Source organism: Salmo salar, chromosome ssa12, assembly GCF_905237065.1.
Source record: "Salmo salar chromosome ssa12, Ssal_v3.1, whole genome shotgun sequence".
Taxonomy (NCBI): Eukaryota; Metazoa; Chordata; class Actinopteri; order Salmoniformes; family Salmonidae; genus Salmo; species Salmo salar.
Window position 1 is genome coordinate 6,385,092 of NC_059453.1, and position 26,973 is coordinate 6,412,064.

General features: G+C 49.5%; 2 protein-coding genes across 2 annotated transcripts in view; one reads left to right on the plus strand and one right to left on the minus strand.

Moving 5' to 3' along the window:
* Positions 1–5,955: 5,955 nt before the first annotated feature.
* On the minus strand, positions 5,956–26,896 carry LOC106564013 (eukaryotic translation initiation factor 3 subunit B). Its single transcript, XM_045690578.1, has 18 exons — positions 26,641–26,896; positions 25,603–25,804; positions 22,046–22,165; positions 21,653–21,710; positions 21,414–21,542; positions 21,045–21,202; positions 19,713–19,844; positions 18,235–18,301; positions 16,493–16,539; positions 12,430–12,640; positions 12,026–12,119; positions 10,864–10,989; positions 10,421–10,499; positions 9,268–9,406; positions 8,429–8,554; positions 6,969–7,155; positions 6,701–6,810; positions 5,956–6,604 (listed from the first exon to the last, which is right to left on the minus strand). Exons 1-17 carry the CDS (start codon positions 26,738–26,740, stop codon positions 6,713–6,715), a joined length of 2,073 nt encoding a protein of 690 aa, XP_045546534.1. The 5' UTR covers positions 26,741–26,896; the 3' UTR covers positions 5,956–6,604; positions 6,701–6,712.
* LOC123725388 (BRCA1-associated ATM activator 1-like) overlaps positions 26,164–26,973 on the plus strand; it is a 48,190-nt gene continuing 47,380 nt past the window's right edge. The window contains exon 1 of the mRNA XM_045690584.1: positions 26,164–26,250. The gene's annotated coding sequence lies outside the window, so the exon portion shown is untranslated. The remainder of the gene's footprint in view (positions 26,251–26,973) is intronic.

Here is a 26,973-nt window from a genome sequence, read left to right on the forward strand (position 1 = left end):
CCAAACATGCTCAATGTGTGACTTGTCTGATGAGTTTGCAGGCCATGAAAGAACTGTGACATTTTCAGCTTCCAGGAATTGTGTACAGGTCCGTGTGACATGGGACCGTGCATTATCGCGCTGAAACATGAGGTAATGGCAGCAGATGAATGGCACGACACTGGGCCTCAGGATCTCTGTGCATTCAAATTGCCATAGATACAATGCAATTGTGTTTGTTGTCTGTAGCTTATGCCTGCCTATACCCTAACCCGGGGGTCGGAAACCCGCGGCTCTAGTGCCGCATGCGGCTCTTTAGCGCCGCCCTAGTGGCTCCCTGGAGCTTTTTCAAAAATACGAAAATGGAAAAAGATGGTGTGAATATATTTTTTGTTTTAATATAATTTATTATCCAATGCTGTAAAAATGTGTATAATAAATATTTAATTTCAACATTTCTGTCAACGAAGATTTACGTCTTAGCCTGCGAAACACGTTTCTTTCAGCTCGGCGTAGTGCCAGACAGGTGGCTGTTGCAAACAAACCGGCGGGTGTGTCATGGGCCATGGATCCCAAAGGGAAAAAGAGAAAGATAGCTGAGGAGAACAGAGGATTCCACAGTTCAGGATTCCACAGCAGAATCATTTGCTTTCATTGCCAATGCGGAAGGATTGCCTGCATGTTTGCTTTGTAATGAGAAGGCGTCAAATAACAAAAAGAGTAACGTGGAAAGACATTTCCAGGGGAGGCATGCTACATTTGCAGCCGAGTACCCAGTTGGGAGTGAGAGAAAAAGTGCGATTGCATTACTTCTGGAGAAATTAGAGGAGCGCAAAGATAGATTTAAGAAGTGGATTGCATCTCCAAACTCCACTACTGCTGCTAGTTTTGTTGCAACCCGGGAGATAATAAAGCGGGGAAAACCGTTCACAGATGGTGACTACATGTAGGATTCATTCATTAAAATATCAGAGCACCTATTTTCAGACTTCAAAAACAAAACCGAGATCATACAGAAAATTAAAGACATGCCTCTCTCCGCAAAGACAGTGAAGGAAAGGGCCATTAAAATGGCAGGCAACATCACCAATCAGCAAATCAAGGACATTAATTCAGCTCCAGCATACTCAATTGCCTGTGATGAGTCGTGTGATGTGATCGATATTGAACAGGCAGCGCTGTTATGCAGGTATGTGAACTCTGATGGGCCGCAAGAAGAAATTATCGAATTAATACCACTGAAAGGCCAAACCCGCGGGGTTAGGGCCTAACCCACCGCCACCATGGGGCACTCTGTTAACAACGACGTCATACACGCTGTCTGCCATCTACCCTGTACAGTTGAAACCAGGATTCATCCGTGAAGAGCCTACTTCTCCAGAGTGCCAGTGCCCATCGAAGGGGAGCATTTACCCACTGAAGTCTGTTACAATGCCGAATTGCAGTCAGGTCAAGACCCTGGTGTGACAGTTTGTGCAGAAATGATTCGGTTGTGTAAACCCACAGTTTCATCAGCTGTCCGGGTGGCTGGTCTCAGATGATCCCACAGTTTCATCAGCTGTCCGGGTGGCTGGTCTCAGATGATCCCACAGTTTCATCAGCTGTCTGGGTGGCTGGTCTCAGACGATCCCACAGTTTCATCAGCTGTTTGGGTGGCTGGTCTCAGACGATCCCACAGTTTCATCAGTTGTCCGGGTGGCTGGTCTCAGATGATCCCACAGTTTCATCAGCTGTCTGGGTGGCTGGTCTCAGATGATCCCACAGTTTCATCAGCTGTCCGGGTGGCTGGTCTCAGATGATCCCACAGTTTCATCAGCTGTCTGGGTGGCTGGTCTCAGATGATCCCACAGTTTCATCAGCTGTCCGGGTGGCTGGTCTCAGACGATCCCACAGTTTCATCAGCTGTCTGGGTGGCTGGTCTCAGACGATCCCACAGTTTCATCAGCTGTCCGGGTGGCTGGTCTCAGACGATCCCACAGTTTCATCAGCTGTCCGGGTGGCTGGTCTCAGACGATCCCACAGGTGAAGAAGCCGGATGTGGAGGTCCTGGGCTGGCGTGGTTACAAGTGGTCTGCCAGTTGTGAGACTGGTTGGACTTACTGCCAAATTCTCTAAAACGATGTTTTGGGGATTGGTACTGTAGTAACCTGGTATATTTATGTTAAGTATAATGTTTACCAATAGATGGCAGTATTGACTCAACATGGGGTTTGCTTGAAGAAGCATTCTAAAATACTACATATTTGGCGATGAGGATAACATTGGAGGACTGCGTTGGATTTGTTTGCCACGAATTCAACGGAGTGTTTGGCGTGCGACGCTGGATGCGAGACTCAAGTGAACGGTGGACGTTTGTGAATAATTTATTCCCTGGATACGGGTAGGACAAATTATTGACTGTGTGAGGGGAGACAGAATCGGAAAAGATGGCTTTGGTAACAATAGGCTCGCTACCACCAGTTGATCCTACAAATCAGGAATTGGAGGAGTACTGTGAAATAATGGAACATTTCTTTGCTGCTAATTAAATAACTGATGCCGCTATACAGAAATCCATACTCATACGCGTTGTCGGTGCACAAACATACAGTTCAATGAGAAACCTGTTGCGCCCTGATAAACCAGGAGAAAAGTCATTCATAGAAATGCGCTGGTTTCAAAGAAGGGGAAGCAGCCAATAAACTGTTATCGTTGCTAAGGCCAGCACAGAGCGTTTGACTGTAAACTCAAACATGAAAAGTGTGATGCATGTGGGATGATAGGGCACATTGCGAGGGCGTGCCGCAATAAGAAAACGCAACGGGCGACAGAAAAGAGAACGGACAGAGAACCAAATACCTCGTGACGCTCTAACTACCACTAAAATCAAGTAATAGATAGTGAAAAGTGAGTGCGCAGAGCAAGCGTTCTCGATGTACAGGCGAATATGAAAAAGGTGACGCTTTCTAAACCTATTTTTACTTTGTCATTATGGGGTATTGTGTGTATTTTGATGAGGAACACAAACAGTTTAATCAATTTTAGAATAAGGCTGTAAAGTAACAAAATGCGGGAAAAGGCAAGGGGTCTGAATAATTTACGAATGCACTGTATATACTGTATTCTTGTCAAGGCTCATCCTATATAACTATTGGTGTACACACCTTTTCTATTCATATACCGTCCATACGGTATATACACACCATTATATACACACATACAGTACTAGTCAAAAGTTTGGTCACCTACTCATTCAAGGGTTTTTCTTTATTTTTACTATTTACTACATTGTCGAATAATAGTGAAGACATCACAACTATGAAATAACACATGGGATCATGTAGTAACCAAAAAATATATTTTAGATTATAAGTAGGCACCCTTTGCCTTGATGACAGCTCTGCAAACTCTTGGCATTCTCTCAACCAGCTTCACCTGGAATGCTTTTCCAACAGTCTTGAAGGATTTTCTACATATGCTGAGCACTTGTTGGCTGCTTTTCCTTCACTCTGTGATCCAACTCATCCCAAACCATCTCAATTGGGTTGAGGTCGGGTTATTGTGAAGACCAGGTCATCTGATGCAGCACTCCATCACTCTCCTTCTTGGTCAAATAGCCCTTACACAGCCTGGAGGTGTGTTTTGGGTCATTGTCCTGTTGAAAAACAAATGATAGTCCCACTAAGCCCAATCCAGATGGGATGACATATCGCTGCAGAATGCTGAGGTAGCCATGCTGGTTAAGTGTGCCTTGAATTCTAAATAAATCACTGACAGTGTCACCAGCAAAGCACCCCAACCCCATACCACCTCCTCCTCCATTCACGGTGGGAACCACACATACGGAGATCATCTGTTCACCTACTCTGCCTGTCAAAAAGACACGGCGGTTGGAACCCAACATTTTGACTCATCAGACCAAAGGACAAATTTCCACTGGTCTAATGTCCATTGTTCGTGTTTCTCGGCCCAAGCAAGTCTCTTCTTATTGGTGTCCTTTAGTAGTGGTTTCTTTGCAGCAATTCGACCATGAAGGCCTGATTCATGCAGTCTCCTCTGAACAGTTGATGTTGATGTATCTGTTACTTGAACTCGGTGAAACATTTATTTGGGCTGCAATCTGAGGTGCAGTTAACTCTAATGAATTTATCCTCTGCAGCAGAGGTAACTCTGGGTCATCCTTTCCTGTAGAGGTCCTCATGAGAGCCAGTTTCATCATAGCGCTTGATGTTTTTTGCGACTGCACTTGAAGAAACTTTGAAAGTTCTTGAAATGTTTCGGATTGACTGACCTTCATGTCTTAAAGTAATGATGTACTGTCATTTCTCTTTGCTTATTTGAGCTGTTCTTGCCATAATATGGACTTGGTCTTTTACAAAATAGGGCATCTTCTGTATACCACCCCTACCTTGCCACAACACAACTGATTGGCTCAAATGCATTAAGAAGGAAAGAAATTCCACAAATTAACTTTTTCTTGCCCCTGTAGGTTACGCAGTATATCAAACGAGCACGGCAGACAGACAGGCAGTCAATGGCAATTGAATGTGCAAATATTGGCTATTGGGAGTTTACGTTGTCAAACAAAACGCATGGCAATATCCGTTACAACAGGCAGGGAAGGTTGTTGCCTTTATCTTTTTGGAATGTTCCTTCAAATCACTGCCAAGTTATTATTTCAGCTGTTCAGAAATACGAGACATACTGTAAACTACATCATGTTCAGACCAGGGTGAGTCAACTACATCATGTTCAGACCAGGGTGAGTCAACTACATCATGTTCAGACTAGGGTGAGTCAACTACATCCTGTTCAGACCAGGGTGAGTCAACTACATCATGTTCAGACCAGGGTGAGTCAACTACATCATGTTCAGACCAGGGCGAGTCAACTACATCATGTTCAGACCAGGGTGAGTCAACTACATCCTGTTCAGACCAGGGTGACTCAACTACATCCTGTTCAGACCAGGGTGAGTCAACTACATCATGTTCAGACCAGGGTGAGTCAACTACATCATGTTCAGACCAGGGTGAGTCAACTACATCCTGTTCAGACCAGGGTGAGTCAACTACATCCTGTTCAGACCAGGGTGAGTCAACGACATCATGTTCAGACCAGGGTGAGTCAACTACATCCTGTTCAGACCAGGGTGAGTCAACTACATCCTGTTCAGACCAGGGTGAGTGAAGCAGAAAGAGAGAAACTTGTAAAATAATGTGTGCAGAATGGGATTCAGATCCTCAGTTTGAGAGAAGTTTCCAGAGGGGCAGGACTGAGAATCTACTGTATGTAAAGGACCAGACTACCTACCTACCTCTGCTTTATGTAAAGGACCAGACTACCTACCTACCTACCTACCTACCTACCTCTGCTTTATGTAAAGGACCAGACTACCTACCTACCTACCTACCTCTGCTTTATGTAAAGGACCAGACTACCTACCTACCTACCTACCTACCTACCTACCTACCTACCTACCTACCTCTGCTTTATGTAAAGGACCAGACTACCTACCTACCTACCTACCTACCTACCTACCTACCTACCTACCTACCTACCTACCTACCTACCTCTGCTTTATGTAAAGGACCAGACTACCTACCTACCTACCTCTGCTTTATGTAAAGGACCAGACTACCTACCTACCTACCTCTGCTTTATGTAAAGGACCAGACTACCTACCTACCTACCTCTGCTTTATGTAAAGGACCAGACTACCTACCTACCTCTGCTTTATGTAAAGGACCAGACGACCTACCTACCTACCTACCTCTGCTTTATGGTAACTAAAAACTCACATGTTCCATTGCAAGACACCGTGAAGACAGGACACCAGTTATGAACGGTACGATGCACTAAACCGATGTTGAATGCACTGCCTGCACTACGTCACACTGGTATGAGAACGTCTGGCTAAATGAAGAAAATATAAAACACTTTCAACACATGCAGAACAAAAAAAACCTTAAGCACATGTAAAAACCAGACAGTGAATGATTTGTATGACGTTTATCTTTATTGACGTAGATGATCATGTGATAGTTGTGGTCTAGTATGACAACAACAACAACGTCAGGTAGTCTAAATGGAGGAGGATACTGCCACTTCAACACAGTACTACTACTACTACTACTACTACACAGCCTTGAACGTTTGGTCATCAGGAGAACACACTCTCTAGCCTCACACACACTCTGCCACGTCACACACCCCGTTCTCATCCCTCCCGGTGGTGGTGCAACGCTCTCCGTCTCTTTATGGTAAGGTGGGACCGTTGCCACGGTAACGACGGTTAAGACTGCAAGGGGGTGTAGTCAAGATAAGAAGGATAGAAAGTGAGCGAGCGAGCGAGGATAGATTATGAGAAAGGGAGAAAAAAAATGACAGAGTACTGTTCTATTTCAAAAAGTGCCAGAAAAAGACCAAGGTGTTGGGAAAAAAAAAAGAGTTTTAAAGTTGGTTTCCTCCCTTCCTCCTTCCTCAGTTGCTAGCTTGCTGTAGTCGCTATACCACAAGGCACGCTTTGATGATGTCACAAAGAGAGAATGGTGGAACTCTGGCAACTCCCAAGATTCTCAGTGTAGTTTTCCCTCCTCCAGTCGACAAGGCAACGCCCCCCTCTAGTCCCCACGCAAAAATGGACCTGGAGAGAAAGAGGGGGAGAGAGCCAGTCAAAACCACAGCCAGGTAGTGTGTGGGTAGTGTGTGTGTGTGGGTGGGTAGTGTGTGTAGGTGTTACCTGCGTAGGGGACTACTCTCCGAGGGGAATGATTTCTTCGTTGATAAAAAACTCAATGGTCTCCTCCTCCCAGTCATCTGTGTTACTGTCCAGCTCATCAGTGTCCACTCCTAGAGACAGAGAGAGGTCAGGGGTCAGGCTTAGTAAGCCTGGTCCCAAGCCACAACGGCCCACAGCTTACCTCCCCGTTTCTGTGGCGTGAGGCAGTTGGATGAAAGTGTCTGGGCCGTCATAGGTGGAGACGGTCAGGGGGGGTTTATCTACGTACCTCCTCGGAGCTGCAGGCGGGCGGCTTTCTGTTCATCGTGTTGTAGCAGGGCAGCCTCTCGGTAGGTACGGTAGTCTTCCATCATGCTCCTCCTCTTGTCCACCAGCTCCTTGGAGGCCTTTGACTGGCTCAGACGATCCTTCTGCTCAAAGATCTTAGAGTACTTCTTCAGGTCCTTCTTGATCACCTGGGGAACGTGTCAAAACCCAGAAGAAAACATGTTATACGTAGCAACAAGACTGTCAAGGGTCCCAGCTAAGCCCATGCTATACGTAGCAACAAGACTGTCAAGGGTCCCAGCTAAGCCCATGCTATACGTAGCAACAAGACTGTCAAGGGTCCCAGCTAAGCCCATGCTATACGTAGCAACAAGACTGTCAAGGGTCCCAGCTAAGCCCATGCTATACGTAGCAACAAGACTGTCAAGGGTCCCAGCTAAGCCCATGCTATACGTAGCAACAAGACTGTCAAGGGTCCCAGCTAAGCCCATGCTATACGTAGCAACATGACTGTCAAGGGTCCCAGCTAAGCCCATGTTATACGTAGCAACAAGACTGTCAAGGGTCCCAGCTAAGCCCATGTTTTATTTATATATATATTTATATTTATATATATATATATATATATATATATATATATATATATATATATACACACACACACACGTGTGTGTGTGTATGTATTTATATATTTATATATATATATATAATAAATGTATCTATATATATAAATAAATGTATATAAATAAATATATATAAATATATTTATATACATATATATATATTTATACATATATATATAAATATAAATATATATAAATGTATTTATATAAATATATTTATATAAATGTATATAAATATATTTATATACATTTATATAAATATATTTATATACATTTATATAAATATATTTATATACATTTATATATTTATATGTATTTATATAAATATATTTATATACATTTATTTATATTTATTTATATATATTTATTTATATTTATAAATAAATATATAAATATATATATATATAAATAAATAAATATATAAATATATATAAATATATATATATAAATAAATAAATATATAAATATATATAAATACATGTATATAAATATATAAATAAATATATAAATAAATCTAAATAAATATATATAAATGAATCTAAATATATATATAAATGAATATAAATAAAAGATATATAAAAATAAATATATATAAATAAATATAAATATATATACAGTCAATACACATGACAACAAAACTCTCAACACAGAAGTTTAGACAGAAGTCACTACTTGTCCAGACACTGAACGGGTTTTGGATTCTATTGGTTTAAAACAACTTTGATACCAGAGTAAATACCCTTTATAAATACAGGGGCCACACACACCCCCACTACACCAACACCACACCAACATACCACACACACACTACAGCCACCACACATACACGGGTACGTACCTTGATGGTGTCCTGTGTGAGCAGGGTAGCAGGCCGAGGTCTCCAGAGTAGCTGACAGAAGCGGTCCTTGTTGTTCTTCTGGAGGAGACGACCCTGGAAGGTCCACAGCCAGTAGGCGTTGTCCACCTGATGGAGAGACAACCCCTTTTAAGAACCCACTTGATATGGCTCAGATAAATAAAACACACCATTGTTCTTTTCAACCCCCGAAACAAAAAGGAAACAAAAGTACAGGATCAAAAGACGGGATTCTCTGAAGTTGTGTCTGTGTGTTGTGGTACAACCTTCATTTTGTTGAACCTCCATTTAAAAAACATGACAGTAGGAATTGATTCCCTGTGTGTGTGTTTCAGGTCTGTGTGTGTGTGTGTGTCAGGTCTGTGTGTGTGTGTCAGGTCTGTGTGTGTGTGTGTGTCAGGTCTGTGTGTGTGTGTGTGTGTCAGGTCTGTGTGTGTGTGTGTGTGTCAGGTCTGTGTGTGTGTGTGTGTCAGGTCTGTGTGTGTGTGTGTGTGTCAGGTCTGTGTGTGTGTGTGTGTCAGGTCTGTGTGTGTGTGTGTGTCAGGTCTGTGTGTGTGTGTGTCAGGTCTGTGTGTGTGTGTGTCAGGTCTGTGTGTGTGTGTGTGTCAGGTCTGTGTGTGTGTGTGTGTCAGGTCTGTGTGTGTGTGTGTGTCAGGTCTGTGTGTGTGTGTGTGTCAGGTCTGTGTGTGTGTGTGTGTCAGGTCTGTGTGTGTGTGTCAGGTCTGTGTGTGTGTGTCAGGTCTGTGTGTGTGTGTCAGGTTGTGTGTGTGTGTCAGGTCTGTGTGTGTGTGTCAGGTTGTGTGTGTGTGTGTGAGATGTACCTTGTGACTCCACCAGGACACAGAGGTGACCAGGTATCGTCCTGTAGGGTCCCACTCTACATCAGAAGCCATGTAGTGTTCAACCATGTTCATCATGGTGCAGTCAGAGGTATCCACAAACGCCAGGGCCCCGTTCATACTGGAGGAGAGGACAGAGTTAACACAGGGCCCCGTTCATACTGGAGGAGAGGACAGAGTTAACACAGGGCCCCGTTCATACTGGAGGAGAGGACAGAGTTAACACAGGGCCCCGTTCATACTGGAGGAGAGGACAGAGTTAACACAGGGCCCCGTTCATACTGGAGGAGAGGACAGAGTTAACACAGGGCCCCGTTCATACTGGAGGAGAGGACAGAGTTAACACAGGGCCCCGTTCATACTGGAGGAGAGGACAGAGTTAACACAGGGCCCCGTTCATACTGGAGGAGAGGACAGAGTTAACACAGGGCCCCGTTCATACTGGAGGAGAGGACAGAGTTAACACAGGGCCCCGTTCATACTGGAGGAGAGGACAGAGTTAACACAGGGCCCCGTTCATACTGGAGGAGAGGACAGAGTTAACACAGGGCCCCGTTCATACTGGAGGAGAGGACAGAGTTAACACAGGGCCCCGTTCATACTGGAGGAGAGGACAGAGTTAACACAGGGCCCCGTTCATACTGGTGGAGAGGACAGAGTCACAGGGCCCCGTTCATACTGGAGGAGAGGACAGAGTTAACACAGGGCCCCGTTCATACTGGAGGAGAGGACAGAGTTAACACAGGGCCCCGTTCATACTGGAGGAGAGGACAGAGTTAACACAGGGCCCCGTTCATACTGGAGGAGAGGACAGGGTTAACACAGGGCCCCGTTCATACTGGAGGAGAGGACAGAGTTAACACAGGGCCCCGTTCATACTGGAGGAGAGGACAGAGTTAACACAGGGCCCCGTTCATACTGGAGGAGAGGACAGAGTTAACACAGGGCCCCGTTCATACTGGAGGAGAGGACAGAGTTAACACAGGGCCCCGTTCATACTGGAGGAGAGGACAGAGTTAACACAGGGCCCCGTTCATACTGGAGGAGAGGACAGAGTTAACACAGGGCCCCGTTCATACTGGAGGAGAGGACAGAGTTAACACAGGAGGGGAGATCTCTCTCACACGTCTTGTACCTCCTGAGTCCAGCCAGCACCATGAACTGTCCCTGAGGACTCCAGAAGATGCTGTTGGCCTGCTGCTTGTCAAACATCTCTGGAGGGAGAGAAGAGGGGAGAGGAGAGAGAGGAGAGAGAGAGAGAGAAGAAGAGGAGAGAGAGAGAAGAAGAGGAGAGAGTGAGAAGAAGAGGAGAGAGGGGGAAGAAGAGGAGAGAGGGGGAAGAAGAGGAGAGAGAGGGGGGAGGGGAGGAGAGCGGGAGGAGAGAGAGAGGAGGAGAGAATGTTACAGTAAATCTGGAAGCTGGCTATGTTACAGTACCAGACTGTTGTTTGCCAAAGGACTGAATACGACATCTGACAACAGTAGAGACGGAATAACAATACTTCTAGACATTACAGAGTCAATGTTTTTAAAGGTTCCTTTCTGCGTGTGATATTTTCAGGTAAACGTTGTACTTACTGATGAGTTCTATCTTCCCGTTGTTCTTGACGTGGTAGAACGAGGCGTTGATTCTGGGAGATTCACCGTGCAGGACGGCAAACTTACTGCCGTTTGGCTCCCACGCAAACGCTATGATGCTCTCCGCTAGGGGACGACAACACTGTTACTATACCTGGTGGTGTTACTGTACCTGGTGGTGTTACTGCACGTTATCAGTGGGGGTGTCCGTCCGTCTTGTCAGAGCGGGGGGGTGTCCGTCCGTCTTGTCAGAGCGGGGGGTGTCCGTCCGTCTTGTCAGAGCGGGGGTGTCCGTCCGTCTTGTCAGAGCGGGGTGTCCGTCCGTCTTGTCAGAGCGGGGGGTGTCCGTCCGTCTTGTCAGAGCGGGGGTGTCCGTCCGTCTTGTCAGAGCGGGGGTGTCCGTCCGTCTTGTCAGAGCGGGGGGTGTCCGTCCGTCTTGTCAGAGCGGGGGGTGTCCGTCCGTCTTGTCAGAGCGGGGGGTGTCCGTCCGTCTTGTCAGAGCGGGGTGTCCGTCCGTCTTGTCAGAGCGGGGGTGTCCGTCCGTCTTGTCAGAGCGGGGGTGTCCGTCCGTCTTGTCAGAGCGGGGGTGTCCGTCCGTCCGTCTTGTCAGAGCGGGGGTGTCCGTCCGTCTTGTCAGAGCGGGGGGTGTCCGTCCGTCTTGTCAGAGCGGGGGGTGTCCGTCCGTCTTGTCAGAGCGGGGGTGTCCGTCCGTCTTGTCAGAGCGGGGGGGTGTCCGTCCGTCTTGTCAGAGCGGGGGGTGTCCGTCCGTCTTGTCAGAGCGGGGGGTGTCCGTCCGTCTTGTCAGAGCGGGGGGTGTCCGTCCGTCTTGTCAGAGCGGGGGTGTCCGTCCGTCTTGTCAGAGCGGGGGTGTCCGTCCGTCTTGTCAGAGCGGGGGGTGTCCGTCCGTCTTGTCAGAGCGGGGGGTGTCCGTCCGTCTTGTCAGAGCGGGGGTGTCCGTCCGTCTTGTCAGAGCGGGGGTGTCCGTCCGTCTTGTCAGAGCGGGGGTGTCCGTCCGTCTTGTCAGAGCGGGGGGGGTGTCCGTCCGTCTTGTCAGAGCGGGGGGGGGTGTCCGTCCGTCTTGTCAGAGCGGGGGGGGTGTCCGTCCGTCTTGTCAGAGCGGGGGGGTGTCTGTCCGTCTTGTCAGAGCGGGGGTGTGTGTTACCAGTTTTAGATTCCGGGTCTCCCTTCATCTCCACCACGTCAACAGGAACCTGCTTCTCTCTCATCCTGAAGATCTCAAAGTTGGTCACCACACCCTGATAGGAGAGAACGATAGAGGAGAGAGGGAACGATAGGAGGACAGAGAGGAGAGGACAGAGAGGAGGAGAGGGTACGATAGAGGAGGAGAGGACCATGAGAGAATGACAGAGGATGAGAGGACAGAGAGGAGAGAGAGGGAACGATAGAGGAGAGGACAGACAGGAGGAGAGGGTACGATAGAGGAGGAGAGGACCATGAGAGAATGACAGAGGATGAGAGGACAGAGAAAGGAGACTTGTAAATGAGGTTTAACAACAAAGCAGTCACATTAACCCTCCCTCTTTTCCCCTCCCCCCCTTCACTAACCTGAGTTCCTTTAGGTGTCCGGTCCACCTTGACACAGAGGTAGTCTCCCTGTCTCTGCCAGTGGAGTTTACAGTCGACCACATTGAAGAGATTCCTGACTCTGATCTCCTGTCTGGAGGGAAGCTGCATCAGAGTCACTCTGGCTGGGATGTCTTTGTCCTCGGGTACCCAGAACGCTATGATGTTATCACCTGGGGACCAGGAGAAGTCCCTGCAGAGGAGAGGATTAATACACACACACCACTATGATGTCATCACCTGGGGACCAGAAGTCCCTGCAGAGGAGAGGATTAATACACACACACCACTATGATGTCATCACCTGGGGACCAGGAGAAGTCCCTGCAGAGTCTCTGTATGCTGTCTAACAGATGGTATTCTTCTAACTAGTCTCTGTATGCTGTCTAACAGGTGGTATTCCTCTAACTAGTCTCTGTATGCTGTCTGACAGGTGGTATTCCTCTAACTAGTCTCTGTCTGACAGGTGGTATTCCTCTAACTAGTCTCTGTCTGACAGGTGGTATTCCTCTAACTAGTCTCTGTATGCTGTCTAACAGGTGGTATTCCTCTAACTAGTCTCTGTCTGACAGGTGGTATTCCTCTAACTAGTCTCTGTATGCTGTCTGACAGGTGGTATTCCTCTAACTAGTCTCTGTCTGACAGGTGGTATTCCTCTAACTAGTCTGTCTGACAGGTGGTATTCCTCTAACTAGTCTCTGTATGCTGTCTGACAGGTGGTATTCCTCTAACTAGTCTCTGTATGCTGTCTGACAGGTGGTATTCCTCTAACTAGTCTCTGTATGCTGTCTGACAGGTGGTATTCCTCTAACTAGTCTCTGTCTGACAGGTGGTATTCCTCTAACTAGTCTCTGTCTGACAGGTGGTATTCCTCTAACTAGTCTCTGTCTGACAGGTGGTATTCCTCTAACTAGTCTCTGTATGCCGTCTGACAGGTGGTATTCCTCTAACTAGTCTCTGTATGCTGTCTGACAGGTGGTATTCCTCTAACTATTCTCTGTATGCTGTCTGACAGGTGGTATTCCTCTAACTAGTCTCTGTCTGACAGGTGGTATTCCTCTAACTAGTCTCTGTATGCCGTCTGACAGGTGGTATTCCTCTAACTAGTCTCTGTCTGACAGGTGGTATTCCTCTAACTAGTCTCTGTATGCTGTCTGACAGGTGGTATTCCTCTAACTAGTCTCTGTCTGACAGGTGGTATTCCTCTAACTAGTCTCTGTCTGACAGGTGGTATTCCTCTAACTAGTCTCTGTCTGACAGGTGGTATTCCTCTAACTAGTCTCTGTATGCTGTCTAACAGGTGGTATTCCTCTAACTAGTCTCTGTCTGACAGGTGGTATTCCTCTAACTAGTCTCTGTATGCTGTCTGACAGGTGATATTCCTCTAACTAGTCTCTGTATGCTGTCTGACAGGTGGTATTCCTCTAACTAGTCTCTGTATGCTGTCTAACAGGTGGTATTCCTCTAACTAGTCTCTGTCTGACAGGTGGTATTCCTCTAACTAGTCTCTGTATGCTGTCTGACAGGTGGTATTCCTCTAACTAGTCTCTGTATGCTGTCTAACAGGTGATATTCCTCTAACTAGTCTCTGTATGCTGTCTGACAGGTGGTATTCCTCTAACTAGTCTGTCTGACAGGTGGTATTCCTCTAACTAGTCTCTGTATGCTGTCTGACAGGTGGTATTCCTCTAACTAGTCTCTGTCTGACAGGTGATATTCCTCTAACTAGTCTCTGTATGCTGTCTGACAGGTGGTATTCCTCTAACTAGTCTCTGTATGCTGTCTGACAGGTGGTATTCCTCTAACTAGTCTGTCTGACAGGTGGTATTCCTCTAACTAGTCTCTGTATGCTGTCTGACAGGTGGTATTCCTCTAACTAGTCTCTGTCTGACAGGTGGTATTCCTCTAACTAGTCTGTCTGACAGGTGGTATTCCTCTAACTAGTCTCTGTATGCTGTCTGACAGGTGGTATTCCTCTAACTAGTCTCTGTATGCTGTCTGACAGGTGGTATTCCTCTAACTAGTCTGTCTGACAGGTGGTATTCCTCTAACTAGTCTCTGTATGCTGTCTGACAGGTGGTATTCCTCTAACTAGTCTCTGTATGCTGTCTGACAGGTGGTATTCCTCTAACTAGTCTCTGTATGCTGTCTGACAGGTGGTATTCCTCTAACTAGTCTCTGTATGCTGTCTGACAGGTGATATTCCTCTAACTAGTCTCTGTCTGCCGTCTGACAGGTGGTATTCCTCTAACTAGTCTCTGTCTGACAGGTGGTATTCCTCTAACTAGTCTCTGTATGCTGTCTGACAGGTGGTATTCCTCTAACTAGTCTCTGTATGCTGTCTGACAGGTGGTATTCCTCTAACTAGTCTCTGTCTGACAGGTGGTATTCCTCTAACTAGTCTCTGTATGCCGTCTGACAGGTGGTATTCCTCTAACTAGTCTCTGTCTGACAGGTGGTATTCCTCTAACTAGTCTCTGTATGCTGTCTGACAGGTGGTATTCCTCTAACTAGTCTCTGTCTGACAGGTGGTATTCCTCTAACTAGTCTCTGTATGCTGTCTGACAGGTGGTATTCCTCTAACTAGTCTCTGTATGCCGTCTGACAGGTGGTATTCCTCTAACTAGTCTGTCTGACAGGTGGTATTCCTCTAACTAGTCTCTGTATGCTGTCTGACAGGTGGTATTCCTCTAACTAGTCTCTGTATGCCGTCTGACAGGTGGTATTCCTCTAACTAGTCTCTGTCTGACAGGTGGTATTCCTCTAACTAGTCTCTGTATGCTGTCTGACCGGTGGTATTCCTCTAACTAGTCTCTGTATGCTGTCTGACAGGTGGTATTCCTCTAACTAGTCTCTGTCTGACAGGTGGTATTCCTCTAACTAGTCTCTGTATGCTGTCTGACAGGTGGTATTCCTCTAACTAGTCTCTGTCTGACAGGTGGTATTCCTCTAACTAGTCTCTGTATGCTGTCTGACAGGTGGTATTCCTCTAACTAGTCTCTGTATGCTGTCTGACAGGTGGTATTCCTCTAACTAGTCTCTGTATGCTGTCTGACAGGTGGTATTCCTCTAACTAGTCTGTCTAACAGGTGGTATTCCTCTAACTAGTCTCTGTCTGACAGGTGGTATTCCTCTAACTAGTCTCTGTATGCTGTCTGACAGGTGGTATTCCTCTAACTAGTCTCTGTCTGACAGGTGATATTCCTCTAACTAGTCTCTGTATGCTGTCTGACAGGTGGTATTCCTCTAACTAGTCTCTGTCTGACAGGTGGTATTCCTCTAACTAGTCTCTGTATGCTGTCTGACAGGTGGTATTCCTCTAACTAGTCTCTGTCTGACAGGTGATATTCCTCTAACTAGTCTCTGTATGCCGTCTGACAGGTGGTATTCCTCTAACTAGTCTCTGTATGCTGTCTGACAGGTGGTATTCCTCTAACTAGTCTCTGTATGCTGTCTAACAGGTGGTATTCCTCTAACTAGTCTCTGTATGCTGTCTAACAGGTGATATTCCTCTAACTAGTCTCTGTATGCTGTCTAACAGGTGGTATTCCTCTAACTAGTCTGTCTGACAGGTGGTATTCCTCTAACTAGTCTCTGTATGCTGTCTGACAGGTGGTATTCCTCTAACTAGTCTGTCTGACAGGTGGTATTCCTCTAACTAGTCTCTGTATGCTGTCTGACAGGTGGTATTCCTCTAACTAGTCTCTGTCTGACAGGTGATATTCCTCTAACTAGTCTCTGTATGCTGTCTGACAGGTGGTATTCCTCTAACTAGTCTCTGTCTGACAGGTGATATTCCTCTAACTAGTCTCTGTATGCTGTCTGACAGGTGGTATTCCTCTAACTAGTCTCTGTCTGACAGGTGATATTCCTCTAACTAGTCTCTGTATGCTGTCTGACAGGTGGTATTCCTCTAACTAGTCTCTGTATGCTGTCTGACAGGTGGTATTCCTCTAACTAGTCTCTGTATGCTGTCTAACCGGTCACTTGATGACAGATTGAACTGATTAAGGGTCAACATCCCCAGGATAAAGACGTGACTTACTTGATACCACTGATCTTCAGACTCTTCTTGTCCAACAGGCCCATGGACTACGACAGGAGAAAACAGGCTGTTAAGTATGAACACACCAGTCTGTTATAGATACAGAGACACTCAGAGTAATACTGGTCAATCTAACTTACTGGGGTCATAGACGCTCAGTGTGGGGACTTACTGGGGTCATAGACGCTCAGTGTGGGGACTTACTGGGGTCATAGACGCTCAGTGTGGGGACTTACTGGGGTCATAGACGCTCAGTGTGGGGACTTACTGGAGTCTCATAGACGCTCAGTGTGGGGACTTACTGGGGTCATAGACGCTCAGTGTGGGGACTTACTGGAGTCTCATAGACGCTCAGTGTGGGGACTTACTGGAGTCTCATAGACGCTCAGTGTGGGGACTTACTGGAGTCTCATAGACGCTCAGTGTGGGGACTTACTGGAGTCTCATAGACGCTCAGTGTGGGGACTTACTGGAGTCTCATAGACGCTCAGTGTGGGGACTTACTGGAGTCTCATAGACGCTCAGTGTGGGGACTTACTGGAGTCTCATAGACGCTCAGTGTGGGGACTTACTGGAGTCTCATAGACGCTCAGTGTGGGGACTTACTGGAGTCTCATAGACGCTCAGTGTGGGGACTTACTGGAGTCTCAGACGCTCAGTGTGGGGACTTACTGGAGTCTCAGACGCTCAGTGTGGGGACTTACTGGGGTCATAGACGCTCAGTGTGGGGACTTACTGGAGTCTCATAGACGCTCAGTGTGGGGACTTACTGGGGTCATAGACGCTCAGTGTGGGGACTTACTGGAGTCTCATAGATGCTCAGTGTGGGGACTTACTGGGGTCATAGACGCTCAGTGTGGGGACTTACTGGGGTCATAGACGCTCAGTGTGGGGACTTACTGGAGTCTCATAGACGCTCAGTGTGGGGACTTACTGGAGTCTCATAGACGCTCAGTGTGGGGACTTACTGGGGTCATAGACGCTCAGTGTGGGGACTTACTGGAGTCTCATAGACGCTCAGTGTGGGGACTTACTGGAGTCTCATAGACGCTCAGTGTGGGGACTTACTGGAGTCTCATAGACGCTCAGTGTGGGGACTTACTGGAGTCTCATAGACGCTCAGTGTGGGGACTTACTGGAGTCTCATAGACGCTCAGTGTGGGGACTTACTGGAGTCTCATAGACGCTCAGTGTGGGGACTTACTGGAGTCTCATAGACGCTCAGTGTGGGGACTTACTGGAGTCTCATAGACGCTCAGTGTGGGGACTTACTGGAGTCTCATAGACGCTCAGTGTGGGGACTTACTGGAGTCTCATAGACGCTCAGTGTGGGGACTTACTGGAGTCTCATAGACGCTCAGTGTGGGGACTTACTGGGGTCATAGACGCTCAGTGTGGGGACTTACTGGGGTCATAGACGCTCAGTGTGGGGACTTACTGGAGTCTCATAGACGCTCAGTGTGGGGACTTACTGGAGTCTCATAGACGCTCAGTGTGGGGACTTACTGGAGTCTCATAGACGCTCAGTGTGGGGACTTACTGGAGTCTCATAGACGCTCAGTGTGGGGACTTACTGGAGTCTCATAGACGCTCAGTGTGGGGACTTACTGGAGTCTCATAGACGCTCAGTGTGGGGACTTACTGGAGTCTCATAGACGCTCAGTGTGGGGACTTACTGGAGTCTCATAGACGCTCAGTGTGGGGACTTACTGGGGTCATAGACGCTCAGTGTGGGGACTTACTGGAGTCTCATAGATGCTCAGTGTGTCCTGGGTCATCCTGGCAAAGAACTTCCCATCGTGACTCCACCTGGAGAAACAAACACACGTTAGACCGCTGCAGTTAGGGAGAGAACCAAGACAGACCGCTGCAGTTAGGGAGAGAACCAAGACAGACCGCTGCAGTTAGGGAGAGAACCAAGACAGACCGCTGCAGTTAGGGGAGAGAACCAAGACAGACCGCTGCAGTTAGGGAGAGAACCAAGACAGACCGCTGCAGTTAGGGAGAGAACCAAGACAGACCGCTGCAGTTAGGGAGAGAACCAAGACAGACCGCTGCAGTTAGGGAGAGAACCAAGACAGACCGCTGCAGTTAGGGAGAGAACCAAGACAGACCGCTGCAGTTAGGGGAGAGAACCAAGACAGACCGCTGCAGTTAGGGAGACAACCAAGACAGACCGCTGCAGTTAGGGGAGAGAACCAAGACAGACCGCTGCAGTTAGGGGAGAGAACCAAGACAGACCGCTGCAGTTAGGGAGAGAACCAAGACAGACCGCTGCAGTTAGGGAGAGAACCAAGACAGACCGCTGCAGTTAGGGAGAGAACCAAGACAGACCGCTGCAGTTAGGGAGAGAACCAAGACAGACCGCTGCAGTTAGGGAGAGAACCAAGACAGACCGCTGCAGTTAGGGAGAGAACCAAGACAGACCGCTGCAGTTAGGGAGAGAACCAAGACAGACCGCTGCAGTTAGGGAGAGAACCAAGACAGACCGCTGCAGTTAGGGAGAGAACCAGTCCAACGCTCTAACCACCTGCCTTACATTGCACTCCACAAGGATTAACAGGCTGACTACCAATAATCGGTATCGGCGTTGAAAAATCATAATCAGTCGACCTCTAGTAGAGACAGGAACAGAGACATGAAAACAGACAGGTGGGTAGTCAGTCCTTACTAGAAGATGTAGAGACAGGAACAGAGACATGAAAACAGACAGGTGGGTAGTCAGTCCTTACTAGAAGATGTAGAGACAGGAACAGAGACATGAAAACAGACAGGTGGGTAGTCAGTCCTTACTAGAAGATGTAGAGACAGGAACAGAGACATGAAAACAGACAGGTGGGTAGTCAGTCCTTACTAGAAGATGTAGAGACAGGAACAGAGACATGAAAACAGACAGGTGGGTAGTCAGTCCTTACTAGAAGATGTAGAGACAGGAACAGAGACATGAAAACAGACAGGTGGGTAGTCAGTCCTTACTAGAAGATGTAGAGACAGGAACAGAGACATGAAAACAGACAGGTGGGTAGTCAGTCCTTACTAGAAGATGTAGAGACAGGAACAGAGACATGAAAACAGACAGGTGGGTAGTCAGTCCTTACTTGAAGATGTAGAGACAGGAACAGAGACATGAAAACAGACAGGTGGGTAGTCAGTCCTTACTAGAAGATGTAGAGACAGGAACAGAGACATGAAAACAGACAGGTGGGAAGTCAGTCCTTACTTGAAGATGGGCCAGTGGGCGGAGCTCTCACAGTGGAAGCCTCTCTTCTTCTGGCCAGTCAGAATGTCCCAGATGATGATGGCCTGGGGGTCTTCCTTAGTGTCCATCAGGGGACTGAACGTCACCACATACCTACCAAGCATTATAACACCTTTATGTAGCTTCATAAGGATTCATACAGCTGATATAGACAGGTTATAACCACACTAGGCTCACCATGTACAGGCTAACTGCCAAAATAAAAGGAGACATTTGAGTCAACGAGGGATACAAAGTATATTGAAAGCAGGTGCTTCCACACAGGTGTGGTTCCTGAGGTAATTAAGCAATTAACATCCCATCATGCTTAGGGCCATGTATAAACATGCCCAGTTGACCATTATCTGGGCAACCATGGCTAGAAGAGACTTTGAAAGAGGGCTCTCAAAGGAGCATAGGGGTTTTAAAGGGTGTGTGAGTCTTAGTAAATGTAACACTTCTGGGAGATTCTGGAGAGGCGCCTGAGACAGTGTTTTCCACCACCATCAACACAACGCCAAATTAAGGACTTTATCGTGGAAGAATGGTTTCACATTGTCACGGATCCCTCCGGAACGTTCATTATGCACACCTGGCCCTTATTCACAGTGATTATATAAGTGTGTCCTTGGTTTACCATTGTCCTGTCGATTTATTGTTACAATGTCCGTTGGTGATTGTGAGTAACTGTGCTGTGTGTTCTGGACTTTGATTACGGATCTCGTCCCGTGTGTTAATCATTGTGCGCTTGTGTTATTTATTCAAGGTAATCCTCGCTCTTTTGTTTTGGGGTTTCAACCCTGTGTGTTGTATACGTGTTTGTTTGGTCTTTGTCCCGGTACCTGTACACGGCACGCTGTCATTTGGGTAAAGAAAAAAAAGGAAAAGAACATTACGCATTCCTGTGCCTGTCTCCCGATCCCTTATGCCAGCGTGACACATCCCTCCAATAGAGTGGTGGTTCAACTGGTGGTCCGACTGGTGGTCCAATGCCCTACTGAGATACTTTATGTTGGGGTTTCCTTTATTCTGGCAGTTACATGTACCTACCAAGCATTATAACCCTTTATGTAGCTTCATACCATTGACAGAGCTACACTAGGGCATGGGGTGTCCACAGTGTCCATCAGGGGACTGAACGTCACGGCGACTTACCTATGAAGCGTTATAACACCTTAAAAGGCTTAATAAAACTACATAGAGTTTTATTAAGGGTCCTCAGTTTCCATCAGGGAATTAAGCATTAAAACAACTTAATGTAGCTTCATAGATGTGCTATAGACAGGCATTGATTATTCATTAGTGATTGGTTACCTCTCGCAGGGGGAGAAGTCGATCAGAGACACTCCCTGGTGGCTGAAACGTTGGATCTGCTTGAACTTCTCTCCGCCCCACAATGCAATGCCTCGCTGGTGGAACGTGGCCAGGTAGGTTCCCTTGGGAGACCAGCGCACATACGTCTCTGTCCAGCGCTACAGGGAAACAACAGTCACAACACACAACCTCAGAATCAATCAATATACACCATGGCAGACATTTTGATTTACACAATCAAGCCTTCTACTTTTTAAGCATCAAAGCCATCAAAAGTATTTCTGCAGATGTAGAATGCTCAGAGCAACAAAGAAAAATCTGATTGGTTGAACCATCATCTCACTGCACTGTTGTGATTGGTTGACTCACCGCCCTCTCCTCGGAGACGATTGGATCCTTGGCGTCGTTGTTGAAGATGGCGGTCCTCTCTCCTGATTCGTAGATGACGCTGTACTGGTCACGACAGTCAGGGTCCTCCATCCAGTGACGCATGTTACCCTGGCAACACAAACAGGAAGTGACCATTAGTAATGACTCCCCCCCCCCCCTCCACAACACCGGGTGGGTATTCTCTGAATGTGTGGTTGAAGGGACAGTGTAACACTCACAAAGTCCTTGAAGGGCTGCTTCTCAGGAGTCTCCCACTCATCACTGATGCTCATGTACCTGGAACACAACATCACAATCTACAGCAGACAGTTCTATATCATGTATATCTATGTCAAACATTTCTGCCGTGTTGTTGTTGTGCCTAGATTATCCATAACTAACCAGACACCATATAACAGCTGGAATGATGCCCTGGACACCCCATATAACAGCTGGAATGATGCCCTGGACACCCCATATAACAGCTGGAATGATGCCCTGGACACCCCATGTAACAGCTGGAATGATGCCCTGGACACCCCATGTAACAGCTGGAATGATGCCCTGGACACCCCATGTAACAGCTGGAATGATGCCCTGAACCCATGTGTTTGTGCGTAGTGTATTCTTACTTGTCGAAGTCGGTGAACACATTGACTCTGAAGGTGTGCTGCTTGTCCAGCTTGTAGCCGTCAGCGTTCTTCACTGCCTCCAGAGCCTGATTTGGAGCTCCATACTCCAGGAAGATGTACCTACAGAGGAGATAATATTAACTACAGGTTAACTAACTATAGGTCTGAGTAGGTAAAACTCTACTACTCACCCTACACCATAACAGTGTTGCCATGCTAACAGTGTTGCCATGACACCAGTATTGTTATACTAACATACCAGATTTCCTTGGCAAACAAAACAAAGACTAAGCTCTTTGGTCCTTTAAAAACCTACTTTGTGTAAAATATTGTGCTATAGCTTGGAAAATAAACAAACGTGACTGTGGTTGACAACATACAGCTGTTTTTCCCAACATTAAGACTGTCTTCCTCAAGAAATTCAGTCTGTTTCATGTTCTTTCCTTCCTTAATAATTAGTATCGTGACAAACCTTTACCCTGCCACAGCCTCCCTTTACCCTGCCACAGCCTCCCTTTACCCTGCCACAGCCTCCCTTTACCCTGCCACAGCCTCCCTTTACCCTGCCACAGCCTCCCTTTACCCTGCCACAGCCTCCCTTTACCCTGCCACAGCCTCCCTTTACCCTGCCACAGCCTCCCTGCACCCTGCCACAGCCTCCCTGCACCCTGCCACAGCCTCCCTGCACCCTGCCACAGCCTCCCTTTACCCTGCCACAGCCTCCCTTTACCCTGCCACAGCCTCCCTGCACCCTGCCACAGCCTCCCTGCACCCTGCCACAGCCTCCCTTTACCCTGCCACAGCCTCCCTTTACCCTGCCACAGCCTCCCTGCACCCTGCCACAGCCTCCCTTTACCCTGCCACAGCCTCCCTGCACCCTGCCACAGCCTCCCTGCACCCTGCCACAGCCTCCCTGCACCCTGCCACAGCCTCCCTGCACCCTGCCACAGCCTCCCTGCACCCTGCCACAGCCTCCCTGCACCCTGCCACAGCCTCCCTGCACCCTGCCACAGCCTCCCTGCACCCTGCCACAGCCTCCCTGCCACAGCCTCCCTTTACCCTGCCACAGCCTCCCTGCACCCTGCCACAGCCTCCCTGCACCCTGCCACAGCCTCCCTGCACCCTGCCACAGCCTCCCTGCACCCTGCCACAGCCTCCCTGCACCCTGCCACAGCCTCCCTGCCACAGCCTCCCTGCCACAGCCTCCCTGCCACAGCCTCCCTTTACCCTGCCACAGCCTCCCTTTACCCTGCCACAGCCTCCCTGCACCCTGCCACAGCCTCCCTGCACCCTGCCACAGCCTCCCTGCACCCCTGCCACAGCCTCCCTGCACCCTGCCACAGCCTCCCTGCACCCTGCCACAGCCTCCCTGCACCCTGCCACAGCCTCCCTTTACACTGCCACAGCCGCCCTGCACCCTGCCACAGCCGCCCTGCACCCTGCCACAGCCGCCCTGCCACAGCCGCCCTGCACCCTGCCACAGCCTCCCTGCACCCTGCCACAGCCTCCCTGCACCCTGCCACAGCCTCCCTGCCACAGCCGCCCTGCACCCTGCCACAGCCGCCCTTTACCCTGCCACAGCCTCCCTTTACCCTGCCACAGCCTCCCTGCACCCTGCCACAGCCTCCCTTTACCCTGCCACAGCCTCCCTGCACCCTGCCACAGCCTCCCTGCACCCTGCCACAGCCTCCCTTTACCCTGCCACAGCCTCCCTGCACCCTGCCACAGCCTCCCTGCACCCTGACACAGCCTCCCTGCACCCTGCCACAGCCTCCCCTGCACCCTGCTACAGCCTCCCTGCACCCTGCCACAGCCTCCCTTTACACTGCCACAGCCTCCCTTTACACTGCCACAGCCGCCCTGCACCCTGCCACAGCCGCCCCTGCACCCTGCCACAGCCGCCCTGCACCCTGCCACAGCCGCCCTGCACCCTGCCACAGCCTCCCTGCACCCTGCCACAGCCTCCCTGCACCCTGCCACAGCCTCCCTGCACCCTGCCACAGCCGCCCTGCACCCTGCCACAGCCGCCCCTGCACCCTGCCACAGCCGCCCTGCACCCTGCCACAGCCTCCCTGCACCCTGCCACAGCCTCCCAGCACCCTGCCACAGCCTCCCTGCACCCTGCCACAGCCTCCCTTTACCCTGCCACAGCCTCCCTTTACCCTGCCACAGCCTCCCTGCACCCTGCCACAGCCTCCCTGCACCCTGCCACAGCCTCCCTGCACCCTGCCACAGCCTCCCTGCACCCCTGCCACAGCCTCCCTGCACCCTGCCACAGCCGCCCTGCACCCTGCCACAGCCGCCCTGCACCCTGCCACAGCCTCCCTTTACACTGCCACAGCCTCCCTTTACACTGCCACAGCCGCCCTGCACCCTGCCACAGCCGCCCTGCACCCTGCCACAGCCGCCCTGCACCCTGCCACAGCCGCCCTGCACCCTGCCACAGCCGCCCTGCACCCTGCCACAGCCTCCCTGCCACAGCCTCCCTGCACCCTGCCACAGCCTCCCTGCCACAGCCTCCCTGCACCCTGCCACAGCCTCCCTGCACCCTGCCACAGCCTCCCTGCACCCTGCCACAGCCTCCCTGCACCCTGCCACAGCCTCCCTGCACCCTGCCACAGCCTCCCTGCACCCTGCCACAGCCGCCCTGCACCCTGCCACAGCCTCCCTGCACCCTGCCACAGCCTCCCTGCACCCTGCCACAGCCTCCCTGCACCCTGCCACAGCCTCCCTGCACCCTGCCACAGCCGCCCTGCACCCTGCCACAGCCGCCCTGCACCCTGCCACAGCCTCCCTGCACCCTGCCACAGCCTCCCTGCACCCTGCCACAGCCTCCCTGCACCCTGCCACAGCCGCCCTGCACCCTGCCACAGCCTCCCTGCACCCTGCCACAGCCTCCCTGCACCCTGCCACAGCCTCCCTGCACCCTGCCACAGCCTCCCTGCACCCTGCCACAGCCTCCCTGCACCCTGCCACAGCCGCCCTGCACCCTGCCACAGCCTCCCTTTACACTGCCACAGCCTCCCTTTACACTGCCACAGCCGCCCCTGCACCCTGCCACAGCCGCCCTGCACCCTGCCACAGCCTCCCTGCCACAGCCTCCCTGCACCCTGCCACAGCCTCCCCTGCCACAGCCTCCCTGCACCCCTGCCACAGCCTCCCTGCACCCTGCTACAGCCTCCCTGCACCCTGCCACAGCCTCCCTGCACCCTGCCACAGCCTCCCTGCACCCTGCCACAGCCTCCCTGCACCCTGCCACAGCCTCCCTGCACCCTGCCACAGCCTCCCTGCACCCTGCCACAGCCGCCCTGCACCCTGCCACAGCCGCCCTGCACCCTGCCACAGCCGCCCTGCACCCTGCCACAGCCTCCCTGCACCCTGCTACAGCCTCCCTGCACCCTGCCACAGCCTCCCTGCACCCTGCCACAGCCTCCCTGCACCCTGCCACAGCCTCCCTGCACCCTGCCACAGCCTCCCTTTACCCTGCCACAGCCTCCCTGCACCCTGCCACAGCCGCCCTGCACCCTGCCACAGCCGCCCTGCACCCTACTGCTCACCCCTTAGTGAGTCCTTCGGGTCCGTCTACCGTCGGGTAGAACTCGTTGGTGATCTTGCCGAACTTGGAGAATATCTTGTGGATGACGTTCTTCAGTTTCTCCAGGCGCTCGGGGCCGACCTGGGGCACATTGTCCACGACAACCACAGAGTCTATCCCGTCTGCCTCCTGAGGCTTCTCCCGCAGCAGGTCACCCAGCAACTCTACAGGGTGGAGGGATGGATGAGGGGGAGGGAGCGGGTAAAGAGAATGTTATTTGGTGAGGTAGTTTATCAAACCAGGGTTTTCCATACCATTGATTGTGTATAGACAAAGATGGGCCCCATGTAATAATAATGCCATTTACCATACACTTTTGTTTTTTTATCTAAAGCGTGTGCATACATTTGTACATGTTTTACCAATTAACTGGAGACAATGTCACCTAAAGTTAGCTCTGTTGTCCCCCAGAAAGTGAATTTACCATTTTTGCCACACCTGCTGAAAATTAAACTTGGGTAAAGGTTGCTATGCTATAGTTTATAAAACGTCTGCATTCACTATTATCTGACAGTTGGTAGTTACGTTAGTTAGCTAGTAATGCACTGACGGCGGGGAGTCACCATGTCCCGCTTCAACTAACAACTGGAAACAAAACAGTTATGCTAAGGTTTGTTACAGATCGTTAACAATAAGAACATCGCTAACTAACAAATGTGTAAAATGTCACAGTAAATGGTTCTTCTTTGGCACACCATTTGTATGGACAACTTTGCGTGGATGGGCGAGGTATGAATGAACCCACTGTTAGTTTTAACAGCTACTGTAGCTAGCTAACATTACCACTTTACGAACGTTATCAAAAGTGATCATTAGCTGATCTTTTCGTTGACCCTTCAAAAAAAAAGTTAAATATTTTAACAATTATTTCTATACATTTGGTTTACATGTCATGTATTAGCCTTGTAGCTAACTACATACACTAAAACCGCGAGGTTAGCGAACCCAACTAGCTCTCCAGGCCGCAAAAAAAGCCGGCATCTTTCCTGCATTTTCTCACCCTCGTCGTCGACATCATCTTCGAAGTCTTCTGGGTCACTGAACGAAGGTTCCTCCTCGTCGAAGTCGACATCAGCCGACATATCCTCCGTGTCGTGCATTTAACAGGCTTGGAAGTGTGTTGGTCTGCGCTAAATGGGTGTAAACGTAGATTTCTACAAGGCTATCGGTTAGCCGCTGGTGTACCACCATGTGCGATTACGTGAAAATGGACGACTTGCGGGAAACGTCGAGGAGGAGTTAACTCCCGGTTTCCGACTCGCGATAAGCACTAGACACGTAGTGTGTAGATGGGCTGCAGTGCGATGCAATACCTTTTCCATTCAGTTTACCA

Excerpts from the sequence above, each read along its gene's own strand:
- LOC106564013 (XM_045690578.1), bottom strand. The coding sequence starts at position 26,740 with ATGCACGACACGGAGGATATGTCGGCTGATGTCGACTTCGACGAGGAG. Across the intron at positions 16,540-18,234 it reads TGAGCATCTATGAGACTCCA|TCCATGGGCCTGTTGGACAA; the intron begins GTAAGTCCCCAC and ends CTCCTGTCGTAG. Across the intron at positions 10,990-12,025 it reads AGACCCGGAATCTAAAACTG|CGGAGAGCATCATAGCGTTT; the intron begins GTAACACACACC and ends GTCGTCCCCTAG.